The sequence below is a fragment of the Uranotaenia lowii genome, chromosome 1, assembly GCF_029784155.1.
Source record: "Uranotaenia lowii strain MFRU-FL chromosome 1, ASM2978415v1, whole genome shotgun sequence".
Classification (NCBI taxonomy): domain Eukaryota; kingdom Metazoa; phylum Arthropoda; class Insecta; order Diptera; family Culicidae; genus Uranotaenia; species Uranotaenia lowii.
Genome location: NC_073691.1, coordinates 58,804,506 through 58,818,390, shown reverse-complemented (window position 1 = coordinate 58,818,390; position 13,885 = coordinate 58,804,506). Strand labels below are relative to the sequence as shown.

Genomic DNA, 13,885 nt, shown 5'->3' with positions numbered 1-13,885 from the left:
TGGCAACATCGAATTTGGCACATGTGCCTATATCAGACGGTTAACAGAAACAACATAGCCTTATAGTTTTCGTTAGAATAAGGCCAATACAATTTAAACATAATAGCATGATAGGAATAATAGAATTACATAAATGGCAAAAAAAAACAAAAACTATAAACAAAACAAGAAAAGTGCTAAATGCATTAGAAACATAATGAAAAAATAATAAAAGTGATTTAAAATGATCTAAATTGTCTTAAAATAGTAGTTTTAATGTAGTATTACGTGAAAAAAAGTTGTGTTCAAGCGATTTTTATTGATTAACAGTATTTTAAATTCAGTGGAAGCTGCCATCTTGGATTTCAAGATGGCGTCGGAAAGAAAAAAATCGACTTCTAGTTTAGCCCTTTCACCCAATACCCGTATAGTGGTGGTTTAATGCGACTTTTTGTCAGCATTAAGCATTAAAAGTTGAGCGGATGCCGCCATCTTGGATTTCAAGATGGCGTCTGATAGCGAAATTCAACTTCTACTCGTTTAGCCTTTTCACCCGATACCCATTTTGTTGGAGTTTTATGCGATTTCAAGTCATTTACACCATTTTAAAGTTCAGATTTCAAGATGGCGTCAGACAACGAAATTTGACTTCAACTCATGATTTATTCCACGGGTCATTCAAAACCAATCCCTTTTCATTCAAAAAGTCTGTCCTCATTTACTGTACTAATGATTAACAACTCAGAAATGAGGAACTCAACCTTAGCGTGTAATTGGTTGGCTTGCGAGAGAAACGTCAAATCGTAGCTTTTTTTGGGGTCATCATTAAACCATAATAAAACTATGAATTGACTCACGCCATGTTGGTTGCAAAATCGAAGGGCACAAAATGACGCCATGTTGATGGATTCACAATGCAAGCATTGGAAAATATTTTTTCAGGCCTTTTTCCATCAACTCCATCATGATTGACCATCAGATTTGACGAGGCGAATTTATTTTAAGATACTTTTTCGTATACATTTTTCCTAAAATCTTGACTGGCAGTAGAAAAGACGCTCAATATATGGTTAAAACATTGGTTTTTTTAGCTATTAATTTTACCAGATCATATCTGAATAATGCAATCATCATTCATCAACCATTATGGTTGCTGGAAAAAAATAAAAAAAACTCCGAGAACTGACAGAACCGAAAAAAACAAAAATTTCTAACATGTTAAATAATAGCTTTTTAAAAGCTTTGGTGACCAACATTGATGACCAACAATTATATGTCTTGATGAAGTTTCTAGAGTAGGGCCATTTTGGTTTTATTAGAGTCCAGGTGATGTTATAGAATGCGCTTTAGCTTTTTATGAAGATTAATGCGATAGTCCAAACGATATTTTGCTGACCATAATAAAGCTAAAATTGTTACTTGGGCCGCTAGTTGCATCGATGGAGAACCTACACCGAAAAAATTCTTCACATGAACGCTACGCGAAAATGAACATTGATTCAATGTGCATAGGGATGCGTTCTGCTACATGCAATTCACGTAGATTTTAGGTGAAATTTCGGAATATCAAAGATGAATCAACTTTATATCTTTAGAACAATTATTTATTTAAAAAAAATACAACGTAAAAACCCTCCCTTTTTTCTTATTTGGGTTTAAATAGAAGTTTCGGCTTGAAAAAATTATTGACTTCCTCACTCTGACGAGACACTCTGGTTGATCTTTTCTGAAACAATAATAAAAAAAATTAGTATTTATTGTTTTGCATGATACTCACTTTAATTTCACTGCACTTGAATATTTCCAAAATAAATTATCGTCGGAAAACGTATCCGAAACCTGATTGATTTGAAAAAGGTCACTGCGACGTGTTAACCGATTCAGACGATGTTTCTGTCGACCTATGGAAAAATATAATTGTTAAAAAACATATAAATTACTCTAATTCTGCACCTATCAACTTAAACAAACCTCTGTTGTTTTTTTAAACAACAACAAAACAATCAATACTGACATTGTTGACATTCGCTATGCAAAAAATCACTTGAATTTTATGTGATGGGCAAGTGAATATTGGCTTAAATAAGTGACAGGTCAAGTAAATTTCAAGTGAGCATCGAAGACATTCAGTGCCGGTCACTCAAAACTCATGTGCAGAGGAAGGAAAAAAAATCACATTTCACTGGAGATTCTTTGTTTTCAAACGATCTCATATCGAAAACCCAAACTCAAAGCTTTAGAAGCCGTTAAATAATCCGGTAAGGAAAAGAAGCCGACCAGCAGCAGCATTGTCGCTGCCGGTAAGACTGTCCCATGTGTAAAAACAGCGAATCGAGTAAACGGCTTTAAAGATTTTTATAAACTTTCGTAGATTTCTCGGTTCAAACTGTACCTTTTTAAATATTTTTCTTCACAAATATTATGATAATTGTGTTAAAATATTGTCCATTGTTTTTTTGCTCTGGAATTTGCTGATGCAGAGGAGAAAATAATGATGGGACAGGACAGTCTTGCGAGTAATTTTCGCCAGCGTTTTAAATGTACCCGCAAAGCTGTCCCATATTTGGCTACTCTTTTGTAAGTTGATCATTTGGTTCCCTCTTTCTGATTTGACTAGGGGGGCGTGGGGATACTTGATCCCCTTTTTTAATTTTCACCATATCTTTTTGAAAAAACTCGCACCTTTTTACATTTTTTCGTAGTGTGTAACTTCAAGTTTCTATGCTCCGAAAATTAGAACGATACTTGAACCCGTAGATGAACTAGAAGCATGGGAGTAAAATAAATTGTGATATTTTTTAAGTTAAGGGAGACTAGATCCTCTATTCAAAGAGACTTGATCCTTTATTTAGGAAGCCCTAATCCTTGGAAAACAATCAAACGAAACCCTAGATAGAATGTCAATTTACTATTTTGGTCATGTTTGTTCTGATTTCACAATTGATAACTGCCAGAAAAATTAGTTCTATAACTTTGTCTCAACCCTAAAGGCATTACATACTTTGAGGCGCTATTTTCTATAACTAAGAGATTTTTTTTTAGCCTTTCCCTTTAGACAATAATTAAATAAATAATAGTTATTTGATAAATATTACTAATCTCGTAATCTGCCATGATTACGATCCATTCAGAAGAAGAATATACTGTTTTAAACAATAGGGATCAATTGTACCAATAACACTAGTTTACAGCATTTTTGAACTCAGTAAACTGAAAGTCATTTCCAATGTAAAATCGGGCGCTGAATCCGAAAATGAAATTCAAAAAAATCTCAGTAGAACCGTTTTTGAGTTATGCTCCAAATTCGAAATTTCGGAAAAATTAAAAAAGTTCTTGTACTTAGATTGAAATATCTCGGACGGCATAACAGTAATTTGAAATCTCTTTTTTGCGTATTGAAGGTGAATAAATTTTCTATCGATCATCTGAACATTGTTTTTGCGTTTGACCAACAGTGTTTTTGATATTAGTGACTTTATGAAGAAAAAAATTATAAAAAACGCATTTTTTTAGAGAAAATTTTGTTTCAAATAAAGTTTTTGACTCGTTGGTAGCATTTAAAAAATCTGATTTTCTTTTACGCTTAAATGTCAATTTAAAACATAGATTTTAAGTGGTTATTTATCAAAATCGGTTGAAAATTGAAGAAGTTATGGCTACTTTACCATAATAGTATATTTTGTAGTTTTTCATAATTTAACGAACCGCAGAACACTTATCATAGTATAGGAAGAATGAAACATGATAAATCTCACTCGCTCCAAGTCAAAATTATTTATTAGCTTACCAAAAGGTCACATGTCAAGTTTCAGGAAGATCTGACCATACGGAGGGGTTGCTTGAGTCTCAAACGTGAATAAAATTTTGAGGTATTTTGCCCGGAAGGAACGAAAAATACTGGTTTTTCATCAATAACTTTTTTCATCACTAGCTGATTATTTCTTATGGTTGATTTTCTTAAAGCCTAAGTTGAGACAAATATTTCACCCGAAGACTGTAACTCGATTGGATTTGAAACAGAAAAGTTATTGAGGTTCAAAGATTGTATTTTGATCGAAAATTGTCGTATAAAACGCAATGCGTAAAAAGTACTCATTGCGTGTTGGACAAAATTTGCGGCCTTTGAACCGCAATAACTTTTCTGTTTCAAATCCAATTGAGTTACAGTCTTCGGGTGAAATATTTGTCTCAACTTAGGCTTTAAGGAAATCAACCATAAAAAACAATCAGCTAGTGATGAAAAAAGTTATTGATGAAAAACCAGTATTTTTCGTTCCTTCCGGGCAAAATACCTCAAAATTTTATTAACGTTTGAGACTCAAGCAACCCCTCCGTATGGTCAGATCTTCCTGAAACTTGGCATGTGACCTTTTGGTAAGCTAATAAATAATTTTGACTTGGAGCGAGTGAGATTTATCATGTTTCATTCTTCCTATACTATGATAAGTGTACTGCGGTTCGTTAAATTATTTAAAACTTCAAAAATTACAGTTATGGTAAAGTAGCCATAACTTCTTCAATTTTCAACCTATTTTGATAAATAACCACTTGAAATCTTTGTTATAAATTGAAATTCAAGCGCAAAAGAAAATCAGATTTTTTAAATGCTACCATCGAGTCAAAAACTTTAGTTGAAACAAAATTTTCTCTAAAAAATGCGTTTTTTATAATTTTCTTCCTCATAAAGTCACTAATATCAACAACACTGTTGGTCAAACGCAAAAACAATGTTCAGATGATCGATAGAAAATTTATTCATCTTTAATATGCAAAACAGAGATTTCAAATTACTGTTATGCCGTCCGAGATATTTCAATCTAAGTACAAGAACTTTTTTAATTTTTCCGAAATTTTGAATTTGGAGCATAACTCAAAAACGGTTCTACTGAGATTTTTTTGAATTTCATTTTCGGATTCAGCGCCCGATTTTACATTAAAAATGTTGGTCAGTTAATCAAGTTCACAATTTTTTTTAAAATTTTGTAAACTAGTGTAATCAACATTTTAGGAAATTGTAGAATAAAGTTGAGAGTTTTGCTATGAAATAATGGTATTCTGAAGTTCATATTACACTCCAACGATTGATATATTGGAATAAATAGTGTTGTTATAGTCTTTCCATGTAAGGAACATTTTAAAGTGATAAAAAAAGATCTTCAAGTCACATATTATGAAATTTTTCAAAAAATGTTCAATAACTCAAACAATAATTTTTTTAAACAATGTTTGAGCTTCAAGCATTGTTTTGCTTCATTGCTCACATTTTTCTAGAACATTTGATGTAAGACATTCCTGTTTCGAGATATAGCTAAGGAATCAAGTATCCCCAGGGATCAAGTATCCTCATTCTCCCCTATTCACTTTACTGGCGTTTTACTGATGAAATATAGTGTTAAATTATGTTTATGACGTATCTCGATAAAGTTAACGTAAGTTTATCATAAGAATTGAGTAGGTCTAAAATAAAATAAATAACAACGTTCCATGGAACCTTTTCGAAAGTTTTTCAGTCGATGATCTTGAATTTGAAAATGAAATTGATGAATTTGAAAAAAAAAATTCAGTTTGGTGGAACTTACCCACTAGGCTAAACTTAGTTTGAAAAAAATTAAGAAAATTGTTATTTTTGACTTTACTGGACTGTTTCATCTAGTCTAACTATCGTAATTTCAATGAACGTTTATTTTATCGCACACATTGTATGAATTTCTTTAAAATTAACGTTAATAAGAGAAGCAATTTTAAAGCATTAGACATTAGACAATAAACATATGGAACATGACTTGACAGACACTTGATATTTTTTCACATAGGTTGAGAACAAAGTTATGAAAGTTTTAAACTACATTGAAGAACTAACTGTATACACAGAGAACTGTATATTACAACGATTTTAGCTTAGCTTAGCTGAGCTTGATTGACTACTCACATCCACCAAAGACCATTGAGTACGAAATGCTTTATCATCAATTTCTCACAAAACAAGGCTTGTGAGATAATAATCGAGTGGTACTTATTTTCACTAAATAGTATTCGGATTTCTTACTTGAATTATATTATTTTTACTTTTTATTTGCATTTCAAGCTCCATGTTTTCAGGTGTGGCTCAGTAGAACGAATTCCACATTGCCAATGGTCGCTACTCCGTGATTGACCGAAGCCAACAGTTTTGTGCAACGGTCAAAAGAATTATGCTTAGGAGTAGCAGCTCATTCTCATTGCACAAAATTGATGTTCTCTCTTAAAATATCAATAACGGCGCCGGCCACGTCCTTGCAGTCAATAGATAGATAAATAGGAAAAAGAGAAAAGGATGAAATAAATAAATTCGTGATTTAGGACCGATGTCACCTCTGCATCCTAGCAAAAAAATTTGGTTTGAAGATTTGGGTGGCAGGATATGATCAGGAGACACTTTTGACAAGTATGATCGATTATTCGAATTCTCTCCTATTATTTGTGAATGAACTTGAATACAATAGATAGTCTTGTTTGCTAATCTTACACTATTAATATTCAGAAATTTATAAGCTGTCAGATCATTCATAATAATTCATTTCAATTCAAAATTCAATTCAATTAAAAAATAAACCAGCCTAAAAATGCACCTAACAAATAAAAAATGTTATAATCACTTTAAAAATAGGGGAGATAAGGGCATAACGAGCACCCAGGGCATTATAAGCACTCCTTTTTTCTACAAAAGTATGTATTTTCTTAAACAAATTTTCATGAGGATTTGTTTCGTACTACCTATACCTATTAATTTTTCACCAAAAAAGAAATATCCTTTTCATTTTTACAGAAATATTAAATAATTACCAGCTAGGTTCTCAAGTGACGAAAATATTATAATTTTTGAGCACCACCAAATAAGCTTTTATGACCTTTAAATCATGTTGATCTGAAATGTACGCACTGCAACATAATCTACACATTGTTTCTCAATTTTCACCATCATAAAATTTTTGATTTTTCACTTTAATCAATTCTAAAACGCGTTTTTACTTAAATTTGTTAACCTGGGGCAAACAGAGCACTTTTAATCAGGACAAGATGAGCGTTTTCTGCCGTATAATCTAGCAGCGAATTCAACTCGACGAAGTCAACTGAATCATAGAGCTACAGCTTGACTTGTCGATTTGCCTATTGGTAAGGTGTCGGAGAGGTAATCAGTAGACTCGAGTTCGATTCCTGTTCGAGGGGTTTTTTTTGCATACTATTCATGATTGATTGTTTTTATTGTAAAATTGTACGGCTAGTAGCATCATCCGTCAAACAAAACACCAGAAACATAATGTATGAGCATGTGGTAATTCTGAGAATTTTACAAACAGACCTAGATTATTTTGTTACTGCTTTGTTTGATGAATTTATGCCTCACTGTTTAGTGCAAAATGCATCGATCATGGATGATAAATGAAAAAAAAATCACCTTGACCAGGAATCGAACTCGAGTTTACTGATTACCTCTCCGACACCTTACCAATAGGCCAAATAGTCAGATGAAACAAGTCAAGCTGTAGCTCTATTATTCATTCGACTTCATCGAGTCGAATTCGCTGCTAGATTCAACGGCAGAAAACGCTCATCTTGTCCCGATTAATTGAGCTTATACCACTGACCATACTGACTGGACACTCGATTTCGTTTTCTCGATAATTTTTCCAACAGTACGCAATGTCGATTCCAGAGTGCGCATCGATCGATTTGAAGAAATGCTATCCCAGTTAGGAAATGCCACCCAACTTTAAAACAAAAACACGCAATTTCCAGGTTCGCCACCTGCCGTCGGTATTGCGAACCTGCAAAATCTGACAACAAAAAATTAGACAGAGAATGGTTGAAGTTTTGTTCTTAGTGTCATGTCAGTGTGGTCAGTGCTTATACTGCCCCAGTGGGGTTTTCATTATGCCCCTACAGTGACTGGTTTTCAGCTTTCGGCGAACAATTTTAAATTGCATTTTTGAACGTTTTTATCTACTTTTTCAAGTTTCATCCAATAAAGTCTGCTTCATTTAATATTGGAACAAATTCTTTTGCTCATTGTGGCGCTCCTAGTGGACGGATTTGGAAACTTTTTTCACCCACGTGTCGGGAAATTCATTACCTTTCACCATGAATTTATGTCATAACACCAAACGATAGCATTTTGTAAACAACCGCCATGGAAGCCGAACGGAGAGATCAAATTGTGCACAGTTTTCTTGAAATTCCATTGTTGTCGGCATCGAAGCTAGCTAAACAGCTTAAAATGCCCAGAAATACCGTATGGTGTGTTATCAAGCAGTACAAGGAAACATTGACGACGGCTCGGAAGCCGCATTTGAAGCGTCGGAGTGGAACTGCGTGGGAAAGTCATCAAGGCCGCCAAGAGGAATCCCAATCTTTCAGACCGCGATTTGGCCAATAAGTTCCAGACCGCTCACAGTACGGTGCGACGAATTCGTCTCCGGGAAGGAATAAGGTCATTCCGAGCCAGCAAACAGCCAAATCGGACGCTGAAGCAGAACAATGTGGCCAGAATCCGTGCTCGAAAGCTGTACGACCAAGTGCTGACCAAGTTCGACGGATGTATTCTGATGGACGATGAGACCTACGTGAAGGCGGACTTTGGGCAAATCCCAGGTCAAAAATTTTATTTGGCGACGGCTCGGGGGGATGTACCTGCAAAATTTAAGTTCGTGTTTGCGGATAAATTCGCCCGCAAGTACATGATTTGGCAGGGGATATGCAGTTGTGGACAGAAAACCAAAGTCTTTCTCACTGACAAGACAATGACATCAGAAGTCTACAAAAAAGAGTGCCTACAGAAACGGATTCTGCCGTTTATTCGTGCCCACGACCGTCCAGTAATGTTTTGGCCGGACCTCGCAAGCTGCCATTACAGCAAAACGGTTATGGAATGGTACGCAACGAACGGGGTCAGCGTAATACCGAAGGACCTCAACCCCCCAAACTGCCCCCAGTTCCGGCCGATAGAGAAATACTGGGCAATCACGAAGCGGAGGCTTAAGGCAAAGGGAAAACTTGTTAGGAACATGACTCAAATGAAGAACTGGAGGAATCAAATCGCCAAAACGGTGGACGAAAAGGGTGTGCCCCGCCTAATGTGCCGTATTACGGGAAAAGTACGAGAATTTCTTCGAAACAGCAATGAATAATTTTTTTAATTTTTTTTTATGAAAGAGTAAAGAAAATGCTACATTTGTATGAAAAACAAATTATGAATTCGTTAATATATGACTGAACTACACGCAATTGTTTGTGTTCCAATATTAAATGAAGCAGACTTTAGACAGCAATAGACTATTTGAGTGTTTGAACACGAAACAATGATTTAATTCACATATTATAGCTGCTCTTTATGGTTAAATAAGCGTTTTCCTTAAGGTGGCCATTATGCCCTTATCTCCCCTAATTTTCTTTTTGATCTCTTTGTTCGTAATTTTAAAATAATTCTTTATTTTTAGAAGGTTTTTTCGTGGTTTTCTTATATCGAATCAATGATTGCAATTAGCGTAAAGAAAAGTATTAAGTACAAGTCGAAATAACGCATTCTTCTGAGAAAACAAGGTCGTACTACACTGAGGTCTTTTAAGCGGGTTTTGCACTTTTTTTACGCGGTGTATATACCGTGTTCGAATTATAATCAAATAACAAAATCTTATTGTTATCTCTTTATTGGCTCTAAAATTAGCAACAAAAGCAGATTGTGTTGAGTGACACTCAAAGGAAGCGCAAGCCTTAACGCGTCTTTCACAATTTTCGCAACGATAGATACCAGCAGCTTATAAATTTTCCCAACTGTCAATCGCCAGAAGAGAGATCACGGTTCAACTCGTGATCAATCTAATCATATAACACAGCTCCCGGTTCGTGCTTTCGCACGTGCGGCTAACCTTTGTTTTGACACTTTCATGTGCATTATCACTCACTCACTCACTTACTAGCGGAGATAAAAGCAAATGGCTCGCTATCTAGCAGCGATATTTATGAATTATCGATTGTTTTCGCGTTATCAGTCGTTGCCAAAATTTCCAATGTGTAACAATAACACGCCGCTCGAAATGCTACCGAACTGATACTACACGTCACATTTTTTTCGCTACCGTTGCAAATTATTATGACGAATCAATTTTGGAAACTGACCAATGATACCCATGTAGATAGACATCACTCTGATAACCAATCGTATTTTTCCTTCAATCTCCTTCTGCAGTGAACAAGTGGACATCGATGACAACGGTAGTGCGAACCATCGAGAAGCGCAGCCATTTTTACCAATTCCAAAGTCCACGGATACGGAAACTGCTCCAGTGCTAACAAAATCCAGCACAGTGACCGCAATGCCGGTCAAATACTCTCACCATGGTTCGGCAACTATTTTGGATCAGATCCCAGAACACGAACAACCGAGGATGAAATCCTCAACCGGTCACAGTAATGGATCATCCCATCATCGCCGGCCGTCGGTAGTGATGCAAGACATCCTCTCAAATCACAGGCCTTCGACGATACTGTCAGCTTTGCGACGGGGTTCACTAGCCTGGCTTCCGGGGGGAAGACAGCGTAGTGGTGCCGCTCAAGGTCACGACATGGAATCAAACATGGGCAGCAAAGCTTCGCTAAGTCAACTTCCCAATGGAACCGGAGCACACTGTGATCTGGCGCTCGAGTCACGCCGGAAGAATCGACGTATTGGAGAGTGAGTATCTGCCTTCAAACAAGAGGCTAATCGCTGTACTTACGCTAATAACCGAAGTTTTCTTGAACGTTCCACAGCGATGCACTTAGTACAGCCCTGTCAGCCCTCTACGCCAAGATTATCGTTATCCTGGGGATAGCGTTACCCGTGACGGAGATTCTTTCCGCCCAGATACCGGCCAACGTGTACCAAGGGTTCTATCTGTATCTGTACGTAGTCAGCATAGCGTTCGTCGTGTTTGTCTACGCTTCGACAATGCGTCGGCGAGCTGTTATGACGCTGATCAAAACTTATCGTAAGTAGAGATGAATAGCGTCGAAAAATACCCTTTTTACCGAAGAAAATTTTCCCCATTTCAGATGAAAAAACCAGCAACACCCCGATCAAAAAGCGGGTGCCACACTTCGGAAGCTTTTACCTACGAGTAGGAGCCATTGCGTTCGGCATTGGCTCGATGGTTTATTCGGGGCTCGAGTTCGGTCAATACTTCGAGCTGAACGCATCACCAGGATGTTCGAGCATTTTCGTTGCGCTGACTCCTGCCGCCAGGATGATCCTGTCAATTGTTCAGATGCAGTTTATTTTCCTCAACACCTCCGAGTTGGACATGGCCAGGCACAAGGTCTTCGCCCGGTTCGGTCTAATGCATATGGTTGCAACGAACCTGTGCGAATGGTTGTACGTCCTCGTGGAAGAAACGAAACACGAAATACACCACCTGGCGCACTTGGCGGATCATTCAACAATCGGTTAGTTTAAGGTTATTGGAATTCAAGAATTCGTGCGTTAATGAATCAATTCAATCCTTTGTAGTTCACCAAATCGTCAATGTAACGACCACTACTCTAGCGACATCAACATTCACCACAGAAGCAGACTCCAGCGAGGAGGATTCACTATTCCTCTTAGAAGGAGCCAATCATAATCGAAGCCTTTCAAAAAGGACAGTCGACGACGCAGCAGAATACATCGAATGTCAGAGAACCAACATCATGGGATCTCTGGTGCAGAAGGCCTCACCATTCCTGTTCCCCTGCACTATCGAATACTCACTTATCTGTGCCGTCATTCTCTACGAGATGTGGAAAAAGGTCAAAACGATCGCTGAAATCGATCGAACGCGTCGAAACTCCCAGAAGATGCATCACTCGGTGCATCATACCAAAAGTGCCCATCACTTCTCCGTGGATTGCTCCCGAGCACATCGAGGCATGTTTGGAGGGATCATCATAACCGTCCTAACGATCATCTGCCTAATCATGTATTTCGTGCTGCACGATGAACCGGGCTACGAAGTATTTGCCCTTCAAGAAGTAACTATTGCCGAAATCCTCCTCTATTGTATCACGGCGGCAGCCGTTGTCCTAGCAATGATTAAAATGCGTGATCTCAAATTCTGCAAGAAAGGCAACGATCCTCATGCCAGTTCGGTGAGCCTGGATTGCACTCTGTTGGTGCTTGCTCAAACTGGTGTCTACGTCTACGGTATGTTCAGTATTATTGGCAGCTACTTCTCGATCAAGAAAAATAATTTCGGCGCCCAAGAAGGCCTCATAGCGGAGATATTCAGTCTGGCACAAACCTCCATGCAAACACTGTTCATCTTGAACGCAGTTTGGCGAAAGTGTCGAGGAGCGCTTCAGAACCGCAACAAACCGGGAAGGGAAATTGTCACCTTCCTACTGGTGGCCAACATGGCCATGTGGTTCATCAATACCCTGGTCAAGGGACGAGCCAGTTTTCGGCCGTCCCATTTGGAGTTCTTCGGAACGTGGGCATGGACGGTCATTACGCACGTGTCCATGCCACTGGCCATCTTCTATCGATTCCACTCAACAATCTGCCTCTTTGAGGTGTGGAAATCCACATACAAAGTCAAAGATCACCACTAGGCCTCGCGCGAGGCTGTCTGTAGGTTAAGGACAGTTTTAGATTAAGGTTGAAACCAGTGATGCGTGTATATAAGAGATTATTGTAGAGATTTCAATCTTGCCGACATAAATAATTTATATTTTATTGAATGACTTTTTTTTTATCCGAAACATAATATACCAATCCAAACCAAAGATATATAGATAAAACCAAAACTTAACCTCTGTTCGTTTTAAATGTAGACGCACTGCGTAATGAGCGTAACAGTGATTTTGGTGGCCAAATCTAAATCCTTTAGACAGAATTCTCTTCGTGAACTGGAGTACAGTCGATCGGAAAGACTTAAACCCCTTTATCGACGATCGATTGATCCCCGCATCGTGAAAACATAGCCGTAGTTGTCGTACGATTTCGAACTGAACGGTCAGGAGACTGGGAATGGTTACTGGCTGGTTCTGCATCTTGGAAATCCTCATCTGTTTGAAAATTCGATACAATCGAAGACATTGGAGGGACATTTAGTTTGACTGGAATCTTGGGAACGAAAGGCACTGTCGATTGAAGGAGAGCTTCTACAGGGTCCAGCAATTGAAGTGCTACATTGAAATAAACATATAAATTGATCAAAACAACAACTTTTTATTTCAAATTCATTCAATTTCTCTTTTAAACAAATTACTTTTTTCAAAATTCACTGGTAAAGTTCGACTTGTTCGTCCTTTCAACCACTCGCCGCAGACGGTCGAGGAACGCATCGTATGAGGCCCGCAGGTGTTCTTGTGGTATTTTATCCCAGGCTGCCACGAGATGTCGCTTCAGAACCTCCACACCATCATGTTTCTTAGAGCAGACTGCTGCCTCCAACATACTCCAAACAGCGAAGTCCATAGCTCGAAATAAACCCTGGAAAATGTTGCGCAATCCAAAGTTGGGTTTTCTTCGCTTTGTGAGCCGGCGCCGAGTCCTGCTGGAAAACCCAATACCTGGAACGAAAATGTCGACGTGCCCACGGTTCGACGACATTATGTAGAACTAGTTCCCGATATGTATTTTGGTTGATCTTCACTCCTTCAGGGACAAAAACCAGTGGAGTCCGGCCATCACGGGTGATTCCGGCCCAAACCATGACCGATGCTAGTTTCTATCGCCGGGTGGCCGTCAGCAAGTCGGCATGGCTTCGTGATGTCTGGCAACCAAATTCTGTCGTTCTGCTGTACGGTGAAGAATTTCTCATCGGTAAATACGATATTCCGCGGCCCTCTTCAGCAGCGCCTTCGCTCTTTTTACCCGTTCTTGTTTCTGCTTCACCGTAAGTTCTTGAACCTT

At 38.0% G+C, this 13,885-nt stretch overlaps 1 protein-coding gene across 8 annotated transcripts in view; it reads left to right on the top strand.

Annotated features, from left to right (window-relative positions):
• LOC129739080 (proton channel OtopLc) overlaps positions 1-12,703 on the top strand; it is a 60,344-nt gene extending 47,641 nt beyond the window's left edge. For all 8 annotated transcript variants that reach the window (XM_055730471.1, XM_055730470.1, XM_055730469.1 and 5 more), the window contains 4 exons: positions 10,202-10,687; positions 10,765-10,982; positions 11,047-11,436; positions 11,501-12,703. In XM_055730471.1, coding sequence (XP_055586446.1) covers positions 10,202-10,687; positions 10,765-10,982; positions 11,047-11,436; positions 11,501-12,579 — 2,173 coding nt within the window. In that variant the 3' untranslated portion in view covers positions 12,580-12,703. The remainder of the gene's footprint in view (positions 1-10,201; positions 10,688-10,764; positions 10,983-11,046; positions 11,437-11,500) is intronic.
• The last annotated feature ends 1,182 nt before the right edge of the window (positions 12,704-13,885 follow it).